The sequence below is a fragment of the Patiria miniata genome, unplaced genomic scaffold (genome assembly GCF_015706575.1).
Source record: "Patiria miniata isolate m_02_andy unplaced genomic scaffold, ASM1570657v1 HiC_scaffold_12, whole genome shotgun sequence".
NCBI lineage: Eukaryota > Metazoa > Echinodermata > Asteroidea > Valvatida > Asterinidae > Patiria > Patiria miniata.
Window position 1 is genome coordinate 1,021,640 of NW_024037050.1, and position 23,085 is coordinate 1,044,724.

At 42.1% G+C, this 23,085-nt stretch overlaps 1 protein-coding gene across 3 annotated transcripts; it reads left to right on the top strand.

The window, feature by feature from the left end:
• The first annotated feature begins 69 nt into the window (after nt 1-69).
• On the top strand, nt 70-22,659 carry LOC119744598 (regulator of microtubule dynamics protein 1-like). Of its 3 annotated transcripts, XM_038220622.1 has the most exons (10): nt 134-241; nt 7,643-7,723; nt 8,645-8,759; nt 11,338-11,636; nt 15,135-15,224; nt 16,279-16,334; nt 16,892-16,979; nt 18,559-18,589; nt 20,965-21,098; nt 22,489-22,659. In XM_038220622.1, exons 4-10 carry the CDS (start codon nt 11,355-11,357, stop codon nt 22,537-22,539), a joined length of 732 nt encoding a protein of 243 aa, XP_038076550.1. In that variant the 5' UTR covers nt 134-241; nt 7,643-7,723; nt 8,645-8,759; nt 11,338-11,354; the 3' UTR covers nt 22,540-22,659. The 3 variants fall into 3 exon arrangements, with proteins under 3 accessions (XP_038076539.1, XP_038076550.1, XP_038076558.1); XM_038220611.1 differs by lacking the exon at nt 7,643-7,723 and having other exon boundaries at nt 70-241; XM_038220630.1 differs by lacking the exon at nt 134-241 and having other exon boundaries at nt 7,628-7,723.
• Nucleotides 22,660-23,085: the final 426 nt, after the last annotated feature.

The window sequence follows — 23,085 nt, forward strand, 5'->3', positions numbered from 1 at the left end:
GTCTGCGAATGTTATAGGGCGCCCTCAGCTGTCGGGGTTGTAGTCTGGTGCTCATTGCAGATGATAGCGATATAGAAGGGTTGAAATTTGGGAGTAAGACCGCGTTGTGCGTTGGAAGATGGCAGCCGCCAGAGTCAAATTGTCCTTGTATTCAGTGCAGAGATTCATTTCAGGAATTGTACGAAGAGAAATTGGTTCAGCAGGAAGTCGGCTGGTTCGGTGGCGGAGTTGTATTAATAAGGTAGGGGCTAAGGGTATTGTTCGTATCTGAGATGTTAAATTCCCTTCTTTAAAAGTGCTTACGAGTTAAGTTTGGTCACAGGCGCGCCGCCTAGACCCATGAACGTACGTGGCGTTGTTAGCCCAGGTTGGACGAAGTCTTCATTGCAATACGACTAACGTCCAGGGCAAGAATTCTCTACATGAAACCACCCAACATTTATACCAGAGTTTTGTTATGTTTTACCTGGTTATAGAAGCTTATTTCACGCCTACATACTCTATGTGTCCTTATCTCTATCTGTTGGGCTGATGGGTTCAGGAATTCGGTAATCCTTACTTTTAGGACACCTCTATTTTTTACTGACCTTTGCAGATGTCTGTCCAGTACCAAAGTGACTTTTGCAGGCTAAAGCAGTCTTTAGAAGACAAGAAGGTGTCATTGCCAATTGTTCAGATGTGCCAAGAAGTATCAGAATGTCAATTTTGAGTGTCATTTAGTCAACTGTTTTGGTGAGTCTTTCCCTTCCTATATAGGAACGGGGTCCTAAAAGTAAGGATTACCAGGAATTCCATATATGCGATGCTGACTTACTCCTAGAACTAGTATGAGGCTCCGCGTGAGCGAAGCCTCATAGATCAAGAAGCCCGCAAAATTGCCTGCAGCACAAAACACTAATAAAGTACAAAAACGTCCATCAAAATGCAGCCATTTCACACAGAACCGCTGCACAGTTTGCCCCTATACTCTGTACTTTATCTCTTGACATACTCACGTATCTTGTGCGGAACTAGCATAGGTGGATTCTGTCGGTTTTTAGGCCAAAATGATGAAAAATATGCCATTTCCGCATTGAGCCAACCTGACCCTTGAAACGTGCACGCATTATGATCGAGCGATGATTTTCGGTTCGCTCGGAGCGGGCCGCGGGGGGTACGGTACATGCACTTGTACGCATGCACATCATTTCGCTTGTACCGTACCCCCCGCGGCGCGCTCCGAGCGAACCGAAAATCATCGCTCGATCATATGCGTGCACGTTTCAAGTGTCAGGTTGGCTCAGTGCAGAAAGGGCATATTTTTCATCATTTTGGCCTAAAAACCGACAGAATCCACCTATGCTAGTTCCGCACAAGATACGTGAGTATGTCAAGAGATAAAGTACGGAGTATAGGGGCAAACTGTGCAGCGGTTCTGTGTGAAATGGCTGCATTTTGATGGACGTTTTTGTACTTTATTGGTGTTTTGTGCTGCAGGCAATTTTGCGGGCTTCTTGATCTATGAGGCTCCGCTCACCATAGTTCTAGGAGTAATGCTGACTGACGTTAATCAGGAAAATAAACTCTAAAGCAGCGTTAAACTTGTACGTGTTTGTTGTCTCTTTTCATCAGTTTATTCCCAGAGTCATGTACAATGTACGTGCGTACGAAAGCGCGTACGCACGCTAGCGCCCTCATTTGTTTAGTTTTGGTTGGAACCGTGACGTCACTCCAGTCAACCGATGTCGCGAAAACGCTCAACCAATGACCAAAGCCGAAACGTGTTTCTGGTAACTGGCGCGAAAACACGCTCGGTCATTGGATTAGCGACCGCGCCTTCAAGTAAGTGCGCGTGCGTATGAGGGTGGTTACTAAGCAAATCGCGCGTGCGCACTGCATATTCATGCTGCATAGTCTGGCCCCCGGACCAGACGTGTTATGAGCGTCGAGAATAATTGCCCGGTCTAGGGAACCAGACTACACGCTGCACAGACGTACATCATGTACGACTAGAATAGACTCGGCGGTGAGAAACTGATGAAAAGAGTCTACAAACACGTACAAGTTTAACGTTGCTTTCGAGTTTATTTTCCAGATTAAGGTCGGTCAGCATCGCATATGGAATTCCTGAACCCATCAGCCCAACAGATAAGGACACATAGTATACTACGACGTAAAAATTAGCTTCTCCAACAAGGTAAAAATATTGAAATTATTGGTCAGAAATGTTTTCGTTCGGTTTTGAGCACTTTTTACCCAGGACTCCCTCCGTAACGTAGGGAGGAAAGGGAGTCCACCAGGGCTAGTGGCGTTGTATACAACGCCACGCTGTTGTGTATTTTCGAACCTAGCGAAATCGATCCGCCATACATAATTTCGTATGGATGTTGATAGACCTGTGTACATGGCTTGTAAACTACGCCACGCTGTTGTGTTTTTTCGAACCTGGCGAGATTGTCCCTCTGAGTCTGACTCCCTCCGTTACACACACTGGACGTTATTTTGCCCATGTAATAAGTACTCACATATGAAGCTGTCTTGAAATCTGTTTGTAGGCCTACGTCAAAACTTGCATTTGACGAAATTTGAGGAAAATTCTGGCCCCGGTTTATGAAGTCCTGCTAGCTGCCATTTTCTCCCAACTGACGCATGCGCATTGCGTTTTATTGTACCGTCCCTTTTCGTATGATTCGACGGCTGTTTACTGTCGCAGCTAAAAGAGACAACGTTAGTTTCAAGTCCTTTCCTCTCTCACCGCACCGCACGCGGGCGCATGTGCGCCCACGTGCGTGTGCGCACACTTACACGAGATGAGCCGAGCAGCCAATCGTCTGCGGGTTTTTTTTTTTTGGGGTTGCGACATGAAACAGCCGTCAATCTGTCCAAGCGACTCGTCCGGGGTCATTTGTCAGGGTCACTTGTCGGGTTAAAATCTAATTCTACACGTTCGTATGGGTCTTTATTGATGGCAAATTTCGTCGAAATTACACAGTCCGAACAATCGGACGGGCAAATTTAGATTTCTAGGTGAGTACTCAACATCCATACGGAAAAAAGGAATGGCGGATCGATTTTCGCTAGGTTCAAAAATACACAACAGCGTGGCGTTGTATACAACGCCACGTTCACGGGTCTAGGATGTTGAGTACTCACTTACAAATCTAAATTTGCCTGTCCGCGTGTTCAGGATGTGTCATTTCGACGAAATTTGCCATCAATGAAGACCCATACGAACGTGTAGAAATTAGATTTTAACCTGACAAGTGACCACCCTGACAAATGACCCTGGACGAGTACCCAGGGTCATTTGCGTACAAAATTATCAGAGCCCTCCGAGCTACCCGTCTGCTTCATGTGGCGCATATGATAGGCGGTGTCTGATTGGCCAATAACGAGGCCACGTGATAAACGCAGCTAATAATTTGGAATCGCACTTATGATCCAGACATCAGGAGTGCCCGGAGCGTCAGTGCGATACCAAATTATCCGCAGCATTTATCACGTGGTAAATCACATGCATGATCGGAATAGGTTGCAGGACGTCGAGATCTTGCCAGATTTTACCTCAAATATCGTTTAAATGCCAGATTTGGCGTAAAAGCAGATTTCAACATGTTCAAGAAAGCTTGATATGTGAATACTTATCACACGGTAAGGCAATGTTCAGTCTTTGTCACGGAAGGACGATTTCGCTTGGTTCGAACTTGTACAAGAGCATGGCGTAGTTTACAAGCCACGTTCACGGGTCTTAGGCACGGTGCCGCCTCGGCTCGGCGCTACGGCCGGCGATCGTGTAGTGTCGGGCCCTGAAGGCTTCTACTTCTCTCCGTCAGCCTTCTACTAGCATGGTGATTTTTAGGGGGTCAGCACTCTATGGCTTTTGGAAATGCCCTTTGATAGACGAAATACCTTTGTCTGAAATTCCACTTTCTGAAACACCAATCCACCAAAAAAGTAAGCTGGTTGATCTATAGTCCCATAAATGTGACTGAAATACTGGACTACCTCTGTATTATAAGTCACACAGCCATGTATGGCCTGTGCGCAGAGCGTCCCGTTGCTAGGGGAAGCCGAAAATTAATTAAAGATCGAAATTATTTTGTGAGCAGAAAATCAACCCAGCTATAGTATGACTGCTAAATAGCACAACAATTTCGTGTGTGTTAACGTACATTGCGCGTGCGCTGATCTTCGCATAACCTCAGCAGGTCAACTGTACATTCGGCTCGACCATTTGGGATGGAGGGGAGATTGTATGCTTTGCATCGCACAACAGTGCATGTACATCATGATGTATGTCATTTTGGCGCGCTGAATACACGGCGCTGTGTCATTACAAGTTGTCAGTAATCAAATGTCAAATCAAATGTCAATCGTTCTAAAAATAAAACATTTCAGAGTTATAGATCAACTAGTCCCAAAAATGTGACTGAAATACTGGACTACCTCCATATTATAAGTCACAAAGCCACGTACGGCCTGTGCGCGGAGCGTCCCGTTGCTAGGGGGAGCCGAAAATTAATTAAAGATCGAAATTATTTTGTGAGCAGAAAATCAACCCAGCTATAGTATGACTGCTAAATAGCACAAAATCGTTAAATTCGGTACCTTCTGAGGTCTAGTTATCCAAAAATCATGGTAACTCGTCAAAGAATGCAGAGGGTTTTTGACAAGCATGGTGTCTCCAGACATTTCCCGGCCACCCTAATAATAGTCAAGAGGCTAAAGGGGTCAAGGAACCAGACGAAAGCTTTAATCGTGCGTCAGTTTTGGCAAAGCGCACTGCTGCTGTTGCCTGTCATTCCAAAATCTTTGAAGCACTCTGCAGTGAAGCGCGCCCTCTTGTGTGCGCTCTTCATCCACGGTCGCGTATTGCATCCGGGCACTTTACAGAGCGCCAAAGATTTTGGAATGACAGGTAACAGCGACGGTGCGCTTTGCCAAAATTGACGCACGCTAAGTAGATGATTAAAGTTTCGTCTGGTTCCTTGACCCCTTTAACCTCTTGACTATTGGTCGAGAGCCCATCATGTAGCCGATCTTAAACGGATGATAAAGACATGGCTAGCTGGTCTTAAAACACTGTTTTATTGGTTGAACGTTCGTAGGCATGCCCAGTACTCAAAATTTTATACATGTAGTACTAAATTCACAATGCAACACCCCAGGTGCATTCTGCGCGACATCACGCAGTACACGCGACGTGCATGCCAATCTCAATAAAAGGAGTTGTTTACATCTTACTCGCCAGCTGGACACTCCATTATTTAGCTAAAGGGGTGTTTCAAAAAACATAAGTGAACTTGTTGAACAAAATATGGGTTTTTTTATCGAAAAGTTTTGATATTTTTTTTGACTGAAAATGTATTTATGAATGGGAATAAATATGTGCTTTGTCGGTATTAATCACTCTGTTTAAGACCGCTTGGAGTCTGGGTGGTGATAATTACCCTTGTCGAAAGCACCCAGACTCAAAGCGGTCTTAAACAGAGTGATTAAAACCTGCAAAGCACACATTAATTCCCTTAGTAAGGCACACACAAAAAATATTAGGTCTCTGGTCAGACCAAAGTTCAGGAATTGACGCGGCGACACGGCTTTTTTTTTTTTTTTTTTGCTTTTTTTTTTTTTTCTTCAAGCTTGTATTGTACAGACAAGGTGGGTACTATTTTGCGTGTTTGGTGTCCTCATGTACATTGGTGTCCTCCATAATTTGCCTTGGTGCTTTCGATCATTAGCCTTGGTGCAATTCCCATTCCTTGGTGCTCTTTGGTAAAACAAATTGAGGAGGTGCGGAAATAGAGGGCGCTGTTGGAGCTACCGCGGAACATTTTGAGGCAAAAAAAGATCGACGCGCATGATTAAAATCGACGCGCGCGCTGACCAGAGACCGACTTTTTTTTTTTTTTTGGCCTAACATTGGTGCGTAATTATGTCCTTACAAATTCAGTAAGAAAAAAAAAGGCTCAAATTGAAGAAAGGACTGGCACCAAAAACCTGAAATGGCATTGCTCAAAAGAAAGCAATCATTGAATTTGGTTTAGAATTATCCTTGCCAATCATTCCGGTTCAAACTTTCTTAGGCCTATAAATAACTGATTTCTATTACAACAGCATGTCTGTTTAACACAGAGAACCATGCCTTTCATATGGAATGAGAGTGAAATCAATTTTTAGTGTTTGGTGCTTCTTTGGTTTACATACATGTATCTTAACATGTGTTATTGACCTCAAAGATGTTTCTTAGTTTGTGTCCATTGGTGCATAACCTTGCATTGTTACACATCTAAAAATACATTTTCATCATTTGGCAATTCAACCTGAAAATGGACATGGCAAAAAAGTGGAAAATTTATGAAATCCTCAGAACTACAAGCATCACAACCCCAAATGTTGTATCAAATTAAAGGGGACAATAAGACCTTTCAAAGAAAATGTGGTAGTATTTTTTATTTTATTTTTTTAGAATGGTTTCGAAGCTAAAATTATAGATTTAGGTAGTCATTTTCACATGCAAAACGCAAGTGTTTATTGTGAGTTTTTGTTTTTTAGGCACAGAAAAAGATTCATGTTTTATAACAAATAATAAAACAGAGAACTTACCGGTAGAATAGTATAATTCAGCTAGTAAGTTTAAATGTACCGGTATCACGTGTGTGAAGTTGATTTCAGACGTGTACATATGTAACATTCATAGTGGTTTAATATAACATCTGTAACAACACAAATATAATGTTTCCATAACATCAAACTTGATCAAAGTAGCTTTTTGTAAATGACATTTCATTAAATTCCTGCAAGAAACTTGTACATGTACCAACCAAATTACAAATCCATGTACCTACGTGTATACACACATGTGCATAATTAATATTCTGTACAGTGACATACATGTCAAGGTCATTCTATAAAGTTAGGGTCTAAAATGTGATATTTGTCATGTCCCTGTTACCTTGGTAAATTGTAATTTGCCATTCAAGTATTGGGTGGGTATACATGTACAGTAGTTTGCTATTAGAAATCACTCTCGGAAGACGACGCTGTGAAGGATTGCATCAGAATTATATAAATTTTAGAAGTAAGGCCAAAAAAAATAAATAGGCGGTCTCTGGTCAGACCGAAGTTCCGGAATTGATGCGGCGACGCGGTGGTTTTTTTTTGGTGACTTTTTTTTTTTCAAGCTTGTATTGTACAGACAAGGTGGGTACTATTTTGCTTTTTTGTGTCCTCATTATACATTGGTGTCCTCCATAATTTGCCTTGGTGCCCTTTATCATTTGCCTTGGTGCAATTTCCCCATTCCTTGGTGCTCCTTGGTACAACCATTTGAGGAGGCGCGGCAATAGAGGGCGCTGTTGTAGCTTGAAAAAAAGGTTGACGCGCATGATTAAAATCGATGCGCGCGCTGACCAGAGACCGAGTATTATTTTTTTTTGGGCCTAACAGGGACAGAAAGAAAAGTAGACCCCAATGCATAGAATGACCCACATTTGGATACAGCGTTATCAATAATCAATAGAATTATTATCATACCTTAACACTGCATGAACAGGAAAGGGCATTTTGCACTTTGACCTTCCTCAACAAACAATACAATGATCTATTTTTGGCAGCCTTGACACATACATTCACCTGTGCTTGTTCTGTACTGTGCTGTCCATAGTTAGTACACTGCACTGTGGAAGTGTACTGGATAAATGTTCAGTCGCCAAAATCCTAGCTGTACGGCAAGATAAAACAGAAGGTATGTATGTTGTATAATTTGTGAGACATTTGTGTAATTGTAATGTAGGCCTAAAGGGTCTGCAGTTTACATGTACATCATGTACATGTACATGTAGGCCTAGACTTGCTCTGTTGTCCTCATTGATGACGTTCTGTTTTAGGCTACCTGGAACAGATACTACCTGTTGGCGCGGACATCCATGCATTTTTTTACATTGACTGATCTAGCTCCCAGACCTATGTTCTTGAAACTCAATGGTTCTTGAGTATGGAGTGCTGATTGGTATTAAACATATAGGCCCTAGCAAAAATGGTGTGTGTTCTTTCAGCAAAACAAAAACAATTCACACAATTCCTTATGTGATTCGTTTTCGATTTGGTAAAAGAACACTGAACTTTTTTGTGATCCGTGGACAGAACCTTAAAACGGTGGTTGTGTTTAAAACTCCGTAACTTGAAAAGTACATAAGTGATTTGAATGATTCTTGTACCAAAAGAAAGCTTATGAATTGGGCTTTCATATCCTAGATTTTGAAAGTGTTACATGCAGAACTTCACTAAAACAGTGGTCCCGACATTTGGGTAAACTAATCATCATGGTGAAAGCATCAGTGTCACGCCAGTGGTGAGGTTTGGAATACTGTTTCTCGAGGTGTGGAATTTTTGCGCAAAATAGTTTTGATCTCGAACAAAGAAATAAATGTGTCTGCAGCGTGATTTGAATCTTCGAACTCTGGTACACCATACCAGTTCTCTACCAACTGAGCTATTCAGGCGATGTAGTAGCAACCTCTCAATAAGTTACTGTCGTTGTCAATGGTGCTAGTCAGATCTGTTTATTTTGAAGTTGATCACATTCCATATTTCTGCTTATTTGCCTACATAGGTTATGTTTTTAAATATTTTTTAAATTTATTTCTTGTTTTGTGTCATTCTACAGCACTCCCAACTTCTACCTCAATCTTCTCGTGCTAGAAGGCTCCGGTTTGGCACCTTCATCACTACATCACTCATAGCATCAAGGGGCATAGGGTTTTGGTCAAGCAGTCAGCCAGGTAGGTAGTACAGTTTTAATTCCCAGCACTGCTTTAAAATCTCCTTATAATGGAGATTGGCACGCGTGCGGCGCGTAGTGCATGATGTGGCGCAGAATGCAGCGGTGTTTTACCACTGGATGGGCTCTCAACCAATAGGAATTGGTAAACTGTCTCAGGTATAATGAATTTTTAAAAAATACTATTTAAAGAAATAATAGTATACTCCTAACAGTCTTGAAACCTTGAATTATAATATATTTTTTCACACACTGTGATAGTTAGGGTTAACGGACAAAAACAGATGTACTCAGTCATATTTTGTACTGTAAAGTGTATTCGTAGTTTAGGAATTTGATACAGATTGACAGCACAGGAGAGATGATAGTAGTTCATTTTGCCCAATTGATTGTTTTGTTCTGTAAAGGAAGATAGCATCAAAAGTGCATAGGAAATGACTCAAACTCATGATGGGCAGTGTGGCATTGGCCCTTTCTTGCAGGTCATTGTGTCCAAAAGTGAATTTGGATCTACATGCATTATCCACACGTCCACTGGGCTAGCAACACCAAACCGTCCCTAACCCCCCCCCCCCCCCCCAAAAACGTTGTCTCCATTTTTTTGGATTTTTTGGAGATGCAAAAATTGCGTCATTATTTAGTCCACTCAGCAGTGTTATCAAAAATGCTTCTAAAGAGAGTTGTGGTGCGTGTACAGAGATCATGCATGTTGGCATCTGTTCAAAATCTCAATCATGTTGCTCTAACGTGATTAGGATTTATTTGACATTGTCCTTCCCAGAACCAAGCATACAGATTTGCTGTACACAGTGTTATGTCAAGCACTGAAAGAATTTCCTCCGCGACAACAGGTTACCAGCCAAAATGCAGCATTTATTGACATGGACTGGTACCCGGCCAAATTTTACCCAGCACTCATATTTGTCTTGTCTTGTCTTGTTGCGATACTGCCCAACACCCCTAAATATAGGGGGCCAACCGGGCAGGGTTTGGTGCGCTTGATGAAATTGCGGAGAGAGTGATGAGTTATTTGTTTTGCTGGCTCAGGTAGTTGTGTACTGCTTCTTGGAAGTTCTTCTTGTCTTGGATTGACCGCTTGTTGGAAGTTTGTGAGACGACCTACTTTCCTTCTCTGTTGTAAATCTTCCCAGTTTAAGTCCTTTTTCATGGCTGTAACACTACTTTTATGTCAGTGTATCCCTGTGACGAATCTAGCGGCCCTGTTTTGAATTGCTTCTAGCTGGTCTATGAGCTTTTTAGTATAGGGATCCCATACTGAGGAACAGTAGTCCCAATATTGGTCTGACCAAGATGTAATATGAGATTTCTTTGATATGTTTGGGACAGGCATATACGTTCTTTCTTACAAAACCCAAAGTTCTATTAGCTTTAGGCCAAAAAAAAAAATAAGTCGGTCTCTGGTCAGCGCGCGCGTCGATTTTAATCATGCGCGTCAATCTTTTTTTTTTCCAAAATGTTCCGCGGTAGCTCCAACAGCGCCCTCTATTTCCGCACCTTCTTAATTTTTTTTTACCAAAGAGCACCAAGGAATGGGAAATTGCACCAAGGCAAATGATCGAAAGCACCAAGGCAAATTATGGAGGACACCAATGTACATGAGGACACCAAAAAAGCAAAATAGTACCTACCTTGTCTGTACAATCCAAGCTTGAAGAAAAAAAAAAAAAAAGCCCCCCAAAAAAAAAAAGCCGCGTGGCCGCGTCAATTCCGGAACTTTGGTCTGACCAGAGACCGAATATTTTTTGTTTTGGGCCTTACCTGATATTCTGTCAATGTGTGAGTTCCAGAACATATCATGACTTATTTGCTTACTAGCAGTAGTTTCAGATCGAGCAAGCTTGGGGCAAGGACAATGGTTAGCCATCGCTCGGCAAACTTCACTCGAGCGCGGGATGGTTGGACTACTGTAGTCGACTATTTGGAAGCGGAGCCTGAGGCACTGTCATATATCGCTGGTTTCCAATAGCCGCACGCATCATCTCCAATGGATTCTCAGCGAGCTGGAAGCCTGGACCCATGTGACACAGGCATGAGATTTTTCAGACTTTTGTCTGAAATCAGACTTTTTGAATTTTGAGTGAGAGACATTATTGGTATAGAGAGATATGCAACTCGACGGAGGGCGACATCAGCATCAGGAAAGCCAAAGCTTGGAAGGCCCTGAACGACATAAGAAAGATCTGGAATTCAACGATGTCTAGGGAGGTCAAGATCTCCTTCTTGGGGGTGCTGAAGAAAGACACTGGAGTGGAGACTCCTGGCGAGCTTGCCACCCTTATGGGGGACCGGAGGGAGTGGGGCATTCGGAGCACGGCTGTGGCCAACTTGATGATGATATGCATACTTCAACAATTTTCAGACTCTTTTTTAATTTGACAATCTCATCCCTAGTGACAGGAGTCATTCGCACATTGCTTTTTGTGCGCAAGTGTAAGTTACATCACAAATCATCACTAGTCAATGAATGGTCCTCGCCGAATTTGCTTCAAGCAGCTCTATGGTCAGTACAGGTTTAACTAGTATTCTACATAAATTTCTGACTGTTTTGTTTTGCTCAGATACTAAAGACTCCACAATGGCCGACGACAAGGACCCCAAGTCGCTCTCGGACGCCGAGATAGTGGAGGAGGCAGACCGTCTGTACAACGAACACCAGCCGCTGGAGCTGCACGCCTTCCTGATCCAGTACAAGGACTCCCGCAACGAGGAGGTACTGTGGCGGCTGTGCAGGGCCATACGGGACGTGGCTCAGATGAATATCACCAAGGCCGAACGCAAGAAAGAACTGACCTACGAGGCGTTTGAGTATGCCAAGAGATGCCTGGAGATCAACGACAAGAACTTTGCCTCGCATAAGGTAAATGACCTCAAGTTGAGGTAGTGACCTGAAATCCAATTGTAAGAAAGAAATGACCTTGAGTTGATTTGCATGAGGTAATGACATCATTGATTGGCATAAGGCAATGACCTCAAGTGGATTTGCATAAGGTAAATGACCTCGAGTTAATTTGCACGAGGTAATGACCTCAAACCTATAAATGGCATGGTTTTGTTGTTTGTCTCGTGTCACTTTTGTGCATGATTTGAGTGCTTCCAGGAAGATAAGCTCAAATTTCTTCTTTTAATTGGTCAAATATTAGCCACTTAATATTAGGGTTGTACCTGAGAACCCGACCGTTAATGTCAGGAACTGGTTCTAGATTATGGGATCTCTTTACAAAGTACTTAGTTACTTCTCAGGCAATGAAAAAGAAAGGTTTTGAAGTCATTTGTGGGGAAGTTTCAAAATGAAATCAGGCAACTTGGGAAAACAAAACATATTTCACTCTTATGACGCTCGCAAAAGCTGAAGTTTACACCGTAAAGCTATAAAGCTATGTACACACTTGAATCGTGCTGTATTGATGCGACAATGCAGTAGTACAGTATTACCGTGCAGACTTTGTCAACAATATCAACAGCAACTTCCGAGATGTGAATTTTGGCATGTTTGGCGTTTCTTTAACGGGTACCCAGGTACCCATGTTGTTGTTTTTCAATCAGGGACCCGGTTCCTGTACTACCCGTAAATGCACAATCTTTTTCCACATCCTGTTCTTTATATTATTTTTAATGTGCTCTTTTTCGACAAGCACAGGCACATTAACATCTAAATTGGTTGCCATAGGCTGGCGCATTGAAATTGAATATTCAAATATTCAGTCAAGCCCAAGTTCGAATAATCAACTACTAGATTAGTTGAAAATGCACAGCCATACTCTATTTTGGAGACCTTAACCCTCCTTCTGTCTGAACAGTCACAGACAGTCAAAAAAATCCAATTCTCTCCCCTGCCATGCCTTGTACACAGGCCAGTCACCAACAGTCAAATCGTATTTCAAGCAAGCACTGTGACTAGTTAAATTTTTATAACCGACATACAGATCCTTGTCATTTGATTGATGGAACTCACATCACGTGACATTCGTTATTGCTCCCATTCACGCCGCGGCTCAAAAAGTACTATCCGCTCATGGGGAATTGGAAATACTATTCAAAAGTTAGGATCATTCTTGTTTTATTACACGGTATTTGTGTGCGAATGCATGCTGGTGTGCGCGTTTAGCGTTGCGCGTAGCACGTATTGTTCCAAAGAGCCAGCGCTACAGCGTTGGATTCAAACATTTTCGTGAAGGGGTGGTTTGGAAGAGAGAATTACATTTTCCTCCAGTTTTGTATTGAAATAAAAGTTCAAATATATCAAATGACAAGGATCTATATGTCAGTTATATAAAACAAATATTGAGTGGCTTTAAATTGTGAAATGGGAGGAATATTATCGCTCGGTAAAATCTGGACTTTTCCCGTTCACACGGCTTCGCCTCGTGAAATGGAAAAGTCCAGATTTTACCTTGTGATAATATTCCTCCCATTCCACGCTGAGCCACTCAATATTTGTATATCAGTAAACAGACAAAAGCAGGCAAGTGGTAGGCACAGCTGGCTTATCAATCACCTGCAGTCAAAGCATAGCCATATCAAGTTACATAAACAGTCACAGCCAGTCAAGCCTGCTTTATGTACATGTAGGCTCCGAGCTATTATCTGTTAAAAAGGCCAAAAAAAAAAAAAACCACGTTTGGCGTCCCCGCCCACTTCCTTTTTGGAGGCCACCTCCTTTTTTTTCTTTTTCTTTTTTAACCGAAAAATGATAAATTTTCAAACAGTGACCTCATTTCGGCATCTTATCTGTTGCATCTAGCCCATATAAAGCTGGTATGTCATTTCCTGAGTCCAGTGGCGGCCATTTACCTTAATTTTCGGGATATAAGCCGCGGCTTATATGTTGAATTTGCCCATGAAAATGTTTACTGCGGCTTATACCCAGAGCAGCTTATACGCCGTGCCTTAAAAAATAAAAATGACATTTACATGTGTATTTAATGTACTGGTATATTAGAGAGAAAAGATCTATTGTTGAATTTAATTATCAATTAAGAAAGTCATTAACTAACCGAAAGCACGTCCCACGAAAAGGTACCGAGCGGTAAAAAGCACGGCAGGCTGGCCGGCCATGCGTGAGTTAAAGCTCACGGTCTCTTTGATGCTGCTTTCGACCGGCCGTACGTGATACTAGTGCTGCATGCTGATCTGCATGCGCTGCATTGCCGCGGTATCCTGGCCCCATGCAGACCAACCATTTGTGGTAATAAAGGGGTGTAATTTGTGGTAATTAAGGGGTGTAACAATAATTACCAATATTTCCACTGTTTAAAAAAACAATAACAACTAACACTTTTTTATAGAGTCCGAAATATTTCTTTATTCGATAATCAGTTGTTTCATGTCACAATATATTTTTTTCTAGAAATGCATTCAAGAAACGATGTAAAACTCAAAACAGGGGCTAAATCACCCCTTACGAATGGATTCGTCCATAAAAATTTCAGCATCGTGTTGACTGTTTTCAACGTTTTGTTGACTTGAATTTTTGACGTTACTACTCATTAGTAATAACAACAATTTGATAAGTTTTGTTGTAAAAATGGACCTGTTTATTCTTAGGACAAAACAAATCAGCATCTGTTGCCACAAAGCAAGATTTGTAGCGCCCCAGTCAGACGACACATGGTGGGTTGCATACTCTCTCACGTGCTGCGGGAAAATGCTGTCATTCGGCAGCGCAGGCTGCCATGCGCTAACTTTTAAGGCCGCGGACCGGACGGGCCAGCCGGCAGCAATTCCCGGTGTTTATTTCTCATCATCAATTTCCATATTTGTTTGTAAGAGTATCGACTATAAATGATTTGACTTTTGTGGCCCTTTTTACAGCTTCTGTAGTGTAAATGGAACTGGTTCAGAGCATTTTGACTAGAATTTGGAGGCCTTACAAAATTGAAACTGCTGCGCCTTATATGCCGGTGTGGCTTATACGCCGACTTCAAATCTTAATTTGCAGATTTGTGCATGCTGCAGCTTATACTTCGCGCGGCTAAAATTCCGACAATTACGGTAGACAAAAAAACTGAGGGCCATCTTTAAAAATGGCCCGGTCGGGCGGCCATTTTGGAGGGGGGAAAAAAGGGCCTGCCGCTTCCTTTTTTTCAAAAAGGCAGGACGCTATAAAACATGTTGGTTTTTTTTTCCATTTGGCCTTATTAGTTGATTTTTACTGAAAGCACAAATTTGCATAGAATGTTTATTTGCATAGGAATTTGCTGCAATTTCATGGAAACAAGATATGAGTGATTTACAGTGCAAAAAGTTGGTGTTTGCGGCACAAATATTACAATACCAACAGTGCGCTATTACTTAGAGAAATATGACATTTGTAGAATAGCCAAATGGTACTTATTTTGCATTTTTGTATTCTAAGTGGTATGCTATATGCATCAGTGAAGTTGGCGACTATGAAGAAACAAAGAAGAAAGTGGCCAATGCTTACATCATCAGGGACCATTTTCAGGTAAGAGTTCAGAAATGTCAATGTCATGACCTTTGACCTTCTTGAATAATAACGGTTGAAGGACATACGCCCGTTATGTTTCAATCTTGTCAAATTTCGTCCAAATTTTGTCAAATTTTGAAAATACGAGTACCTTATAAGATAGATACAAACAATTAAATCCTGAATTAGGATTTTAATTCATTGTACCTTCATCTTTGGGGTTGCATTGGAACGCCCCTATAACGAACATTGCGGGATCCACAGAAATTGTTTGTAATAGCGATCGTTCGGTATAGCGATTGTAAACTGCCGGTGCTCTGGTACTCACTTTTCAATAATAATCGCCCTTCAAAACCTCACCCTGCATGCCCTGGTAGTTACTGAAAGACGACTTTGAACACGTGCCGACTATTGAATAATGCCATTACACAGTTTTTGAACTTACTACCGGTACCTACAACAATGGGTGGCTTTCCCCTTCTATTCCTTGGGCCAAATAATGGCCACTTCTTGGTGTAGTGTGAATTGAGGACTCTATGAAATACGGACTCGTTGGTAGTATTGGGCATGCCTAAGTGAAGATTGTAAATGTTCAACCAATAAAAGGGTAAAAGGGGCCAGATTTCATCGGAGTCCAAATTTCATGTAACACAAGAAAAGTGTTTAAAACCAGCCAGTCAGTGTTTTATCAACCGTTTAAAACCACCCACGTGACGGGCTCTCAACCAATCCGCTCCGTTCACAAGCACCCGCTCACCGGCAAAGGAAGTACAGTTGGGGGTGACCGACCGACGCCATCTTGCCTGACTGCAATTCATTTGCCACGAAGCGCGGCCACTGCGCGTGTAAATGGTACAAATCCCCTGGTGTACGTGCGTCACACACAAGGAACGGTGCGCGTCAACCAGCGAAATGTCCCGCCCATGGGACGTCGTTGTTAGGTAAAAGGGCGCCCTCTTTTGGTAGCGCACGGAGCTCATAGGAATGGGTAAACTGTCGCAGGTTTTATGAATGTGTAATCAAACATACAGATTTTGTTGAATTATCGTATTTTGAAAAATTTATTTTGCAGAAAGCCATTGATATCAATCCAAAGGATGCTACTTGCTATCATCTCATGGGGCTATGGTGAGTCTACTCGGGATAAATCGTCATCGGCACCACGAACTGACACTCACGCGCAAGTGGGAGTCAGTGTGTGGAAACCACGTAATCATCAATTTCGGTTTCACAAATTGACACCCGGTAGTGCGCACGCACATCAGACACTGATGCAAAATAGGAAGGTTTTCGTTTGAATGAACTGACACCCAAGCATGATGCGGCAATACAGAATGGACAAAAACAGTTTGAAAGGTTTGACATGAATTTAATCCATCCGTATACTTGTGTGCTTACACAAAAATTTAATTAAAGAGCATTTTAATTGGTGAAATTAAGGTAAGTGTCAGTTCTTGAAACCAAAAATGTACGGGATGCACTCTAAAAGTGCTGCACTGTGGAGGATGTCAGTTCGTGAAACCCAAAATAACCCGGTTCTGTAAATACGCGCGCGTGCAGCGCACTCAAGCGCAACTGATTGTCAGTTCATGGTGCCGATGACGAAATGATTGTGTTCCTCAATCTGTTGAATTGTCTTTTTCTTCCAAGGGATGATTAACCCTCTGGCATTGCTGCCTCTGCAGGTGTTTCACGTTTGCCGACATGGCGTGGTACCAGCGCAAGATTGCAGCTGTCGTTTTTGGCAGTCCGCCAACCTCAACCTACCAAGAGGTAAATACTTGGATATTTGTTTGTTTGTTTGTTTGTTTTTCGTTCTTTTTTTCACCGACTGTTACTTGTGAGCTGGGCAGTGCAGTCATATAGGATTACCCCGTAATGCACATGAATTGCCTATACAGGGCGAGTAAAAAAAAAAAAACGCACCCAAATGGCAGGATCAATTTTTGAATGAATTTTTGCCTGTAGCACTTTCAAAATCTAGGATGAGAAAGCCCAATCAATGAGCTTTCTTTTAGTACAAGAATCTTTCAAATTACTCATGTACTTTTCAAGTGGCGGAATTTTGAACAAAATTGTAGCACTTTCAAAATCTAGGACAAGAAAGCCCAATCAACAAGCTTTCTTAGTACAAGAATCATTCAAATCACTCATGTACTTTTCAAGTTACGGAATTTTGAATGCAACCACCGTTTTAAAGTTTTGTCCAAGGATCACAAAAAAGGGACGTGTTCTTTCAGCAAAACAAAAACAATTCACATGCATCCCTATGAGCGTTGTTTTTGTTTTGCTGAAAGAACACTTTCGGGGGGCGCGCTATATGTTAGGGGCGCTATTTGCAGTCATACATTTCTTTATGCTTGGGGCGGTATTTGCAGATGAACATGTAATTTATGTATGGATAACAGCTTTTATGCCATTTCTAACACAGTAACACTAACAGTTAACTAAAATACTGGCTCAGCATCATCTTTTTTAACACATCAGTGACCAGGGACTCTTGAGGCAGTTTGGCCTTGAGACTTTTGATCTGATGGATTGCTACAAATAATGGGCAGGCTTGTCAGTTTGACAAGTGTTGCATGTTATTGCTTTTGGCAGAGTTTCTGGCCAAAATGTACCCTGGAGGGTAAGGGTAGTCCCACTTGTTTGTCTTTTTTATTATTTTTTCCTTTTTTTTAAAGCATGGCGGCAACTTTTGAAGCTTGGCGGGTGCCTCAGAAAGCATGGCGGGTGCCTCAGAAAGCATGGCGGGTGCCTCAGAAAGCATGGCGGGTGCCTCAGAAAGCATGGCGGGTGCCTCAGAAAGCATGGCGGGTGCCTCAGAAAGCATGGCGAGGCACCAGGTTATTTTTACAGGTTGGATACTGGTTGCTGTGTATGCATCAGCAATGGAACACTTTTGCGCTTCCAAGACATCATGCGTTCATTCCAAAATGCGCCCGCGTTTAGCAACGCATGTTCTGTTTCTCCCCGTGAATAAGATGGCGCATATTACCGTGAAACACCTTATTAATTCCACTTTTGCATCAAGATTCTGACATGATCAGGTTCTCATGTTTGGAGAGATTTAAGCATGACTCATCTGTTACTTTTTAATTTGCATATCTCAGGTCGTTCCAGTTCACTGGAATCTCTTGTTTAAACAATTTGTCTTGTTTGCTACTTTTGTTTTATTGTCTTGATTTGTAGGTTTTGTTTTATAAACGATTGAAAATCTTTGAATGAATAAGTCTAGTTAATTTTCTTTCTTTAAATTTGTATAATTTCTGTGTCGTTTTCTGTATTCTTGACAGCAATCATGTGACATAATATGTTTTAGTTTTTAATTGTTTTCAATTGTTGCCCGCAGGCACTTGACAATTTCAAGAAAGCCGAAGAGAGTGAGTAATCTTTCTTAAAACCCAAATGGAAAAATGAGACCTTATTTTTCATTCAACCCCCATGCAGAATCAAGGATGCTCGCACACCTATTTATTTAACAAAGCAGCACTTAGGCCAAAAAAAAAAGCTCCGGTTTCTGGCATGCGCGCGCGTCGCCGTAGCCCTACGTAGCCGTAGCACGTCGGCAAAATTAAAAAGTTTTTTTTTTTCAATGTAAGATGATGTCTCAAAACCGCCAAATCCGCTGAGTGTTTTGAGATGGGGTTACGATCGAGTATAAGCTTAATGTGGCTTCTCTGTGCTCCCATATATTTTGCACAGAATAGTCGGGCACCACTTGCAGACGGTGTGGTATTTTTGTGATTGTGTGTGTGGAAGCGATGGTCGTGTATCTGGAACCTGTAAATGCTTTTTTATTAGCGCAATGTGTAAGGGAGCAGACTGTAATGACCAGCCTGGCAGCACAGGCACGATGTCGATGTCGCTGTATGGTCCGACGTTACCGTCTCACTGATTTTTCTTGACTATCCAAATTTCCCGAAGAAAATGTTTGTGTCAGTGCAGAATTCTCTAGCCATAGGCAAAAAAAAAAAGTCTCCGATTTCTGGTATGGAGCTTGCCAAAAAAGTGGTGCGGCGACGCGGCTTTTTTTTTTTTTTTTACTGACTTTTTTGCTTCAAATGTCGGCTGATGACTGCAAATGGTGTCTGACTAAACTTAGTGCAAATATATGGGAGTCCAGAGAGGCCACATAAAGCTATTCTCGATCATAACCCCATCCAAAAACACGTTAAAAGCAGCAGCAGGATTCCAGTCAAACCAGTGAGTTTGGCGGTTTTGGGACATCATCTTTTATTGAAAAAAAACTTTTTCATTTTGCCGATGCACATGGCTACGGCGACGCGCGCGCATACCAGAAACCGGAGACTTTTTGTTTTGGGGCCTTATGGCCTTACTGAGGTCACCTGAAGCTCCACCTTGCAGGATATTTTTGAGAGTTTTAAGGAGATTGAAGCGTCATCTGCATCATCAGCCGACATTTGAAGCAGAAAAAAGCCGCGTCGCCGCACCACTTTTGGGGCAAGCTCCATACCAGAAACTAAAGACGTTTTTTTTGGTGGCCTTAATTACATTGAGGAAAGTTGAATTTTTTCTTTTTTGCAATAATTTTGACAAAGTTCTATTGTGTCAACCAGATACATCAGATACAGTTGTTTTGTGTTTGATGTTTGTAAGGCCTGTTCTTAATGCTGTGCTATTGCCCTGCCAAACTCAAGTGAATCGATCTCAGCAATAGCTGGTCCAATAGCACCACAGTTGCTCTAAAAGCCAAGCTTAACAGACCTTTATCATGCTGCCATCATTTCAGTCATTTTCCGTGTATCCAATACCAGTACTAAATGATAATGGTGTTTTGATCAAAAAGGAACCAGACTATTTTCCTTCCAGCCTCGCTTTGGTTACGTTGATTTGAATGAAAAAAAAAAATCAAGATGGCCGCAACATGATAATGGTTTATGACATGTAGTTGAATTTAGCCACATGTGTTCCCTGCGATGCAGACACAACAGGTTATTTGGAGCATGCACACTCATAACATGTTAAACCCACAGCTCAAATTGAATTGAATTCAGCACGGCAATGGCATGGCGTTCAGAACAAGGCCATGCCACTGCCGTTCTGAACGACAATAGCATTGGAAAGTCAAGCCAAAATAAATGTCTTGGTTAACTTTGTAACGAGTAGGTCAACTCGAGGTTAATGAACAGGTATGTTTAGAGCTTGATGAAATTTCACTTACTGTGAAATTTGAGGTAAAACGTTTACTCTAGCAAGGCAAAAGAGGTAAAAAATCAAAGTGCGCCATGTTAGGGGCCACGCCACATTGGGGGAAAACAATAATACAGTGAACTCCGGCTAAGACGGCACTCTCGGGACCCTAGAATTTGTGACGACTTACGCGAGTGCAGACATCTGCTGTAAGTTGTCATTTTGCCGACTTACATGAATGGCCTTTATGCACACATGATTCACGGGCCATGCCAAAACACTTTTCACTCTACATTTCTTGCCAACGGCAGTACAGGAAGTCGATGCCAATGCATGATTTTTTGAATGCCGACTTACACAGAGGATTTCGTTAGGCTTTTTATGGAAAGGGGACCGAGAGTAACACGACGACTTGAGCGAAATAGTGCCTTATAAAAGCCGACTTAGAAATTAAAAATTCAATGGAAATGCATTACAGACAATCGGGACCTTAGTCAGACGGCCGACTTGAGCAATTTGACGAGTTGTACGATGTCGACTTGACTGGAGTTTACTGTATACTTATTACCAATTTGTTTTTCCTTATTTTCTTTTTGCTTATCAGTCAGTCCTGGTTTCTACAGCAAGAACCTGCTGATGCTGGGCACAACTTACCTTAAAATGGGAAACAAGGAAGACGCCATAACCTTCCTGACCAAAGCCAAGGAATACGACGTCAAGAAAGACGAAGATAAAGAGGTCCGTTGATGTTTCATGCATTTATTTATTTATATATTTGAATTTTTTTCGGTAATGAAACAAAGGATTCTTCAAAAGTGCACTGGCACTGTAGCTTGGAAGCCTGAACAGGACGGTCATGGAAAAAAACTGGAAAATCCTGGAAAATCCTGGAAAATCGTGGAATTGAAAGCTTTCATGGGAAAAACAGGAGTCACAGAAATTTGGTTTCATAGACAAAAGTCATGGAAAGTTGTAATTCCAAGGAAATAGGCATGGAAAAGTCATGGAATCCTGCATAACCCACACATGATGTTGTGTAATATTATTTGCTATGGGCTCTGTGCACAAGTACCCCTTCAACGACCAGAAAAGGAGAGTTAGGGGGGGGGGACCTAGACTGGTTCCCGGTCCATCCACTGCAGATTTGGAATGATCCACAGTTATTGCGGGCGGGGACTAGTCTGGGAGACCATCGCAAGTTAAATTTGAACGTATTCACGCGCCGACGATGCCTGACGCTCACGCGAAGACGCTGTAGCTATAGCTTTGGCACATTCAGAAAGTTGTGCGTACTTCACGCACGAACCTGTACAGTTCAGTACGCGCACGCTGTGTGTCCCACCCACAGGGCTCTCAAAAGTGGTAAAAACGCACCCTCTGTCGTTGGTGCACAGAGCACATAGGGCAGTCTTCCAGTCTGCATTCCAGGTTACTTGACTCTCTCTTCGTGCATGTATGCTCTGTACTTGTTGCATGTTCAATAATAATTGATAATAATTTCTACATTTTAATCGCTCAAATTCCATAAGAATGTGATTCAATGCACATCACAATTATTATCCCTGTTCATCAGGAATGAGACCCTGCAGCAGCTCAAGATCCATGCAATATGGTCTCTACCTTCACAGGTACCCATTTATACTCCGATCCCTGATGGAGAGAGGCAATCGTAGTAAAGTGCCTTGCCCAAGCACACAAGCACTATGTTCCCCGTCAGGATTTGAACCCATGTACCACGGCACACGAGTCGAACACCGTAACCACGAGTCAAACACTGTAACCATTGGACCACAGCACCCCACAATGCACCATTGGGATGCTGTTGTGGTGCTAATAGTGAATCGTGTGTCAAACTGGAAGGTCGGAAGGTAGTGGCATCCCTTGCCTCAGTGTGATGACTGGCCAGTGTGTTGTAAATAGGCTCCCAAGATGGCAAAACAGTGCAGGGAGTGGTCACAGGAAGTCCTAATTTCGTCCAAACCTTTTGTGTTGGACATAAAAAAGCAGAAAACTCCTTAATATTCTGATATTAAAGAAAATAACCAGTTTCAGTTCTTGAATTTAATTTTGACAAAAACAATGTATCATTTTTCCTCTCCTTGGTTTTTGTGTGTGTGTGTGCATACAGGTCGTGAAAAAAGCGTCGGGTCATCTAAAAGGCCTTGGAGTAACAGTGTAGGCCAGCAATTGAAGGAAATATGACAATATCTTTAGAAGGCAATAAAAAAGTCTCCGGTTTCTGGTCTCCGCGCGCATCGCCGTAGCCATGCGTGTCGGCAATTTTTTGTTTTGAAATGTTCAATGTAAGATGATGTCTCAAAACTGCAAAACTCACTGGTTTGACTGGAATCCTGTTGCTGCACAATTTTAAAATGTTTTAGATGGGGTTATATATGGGAGCCTCTCTGGGCTCCCATATATTTTGTACTAAATTTAGTCGGGCACCATTTGCAGACAGTGTTGTAATTTGGTAATTGTGTGTCTGGAAGCCAGACTGTGGGAGCAATGGTCGTGTATCTGGAACCTGTAAACGTTTTTCAATTAGAGCAATATATAAGGGAGCAGACTAATAACCAGCCTGGCAGCACATGCATGATGTTGATGTCGCTGTATGGGTTTGACGTTACCGTTTCGTCTGATTTTGATCTTGACTATCCTAATTTCCCGAAGAATGTTCGTGTCAGTGGAGATCGTAAGTGGGTACAGAATTCTCAAGCCTTATGGC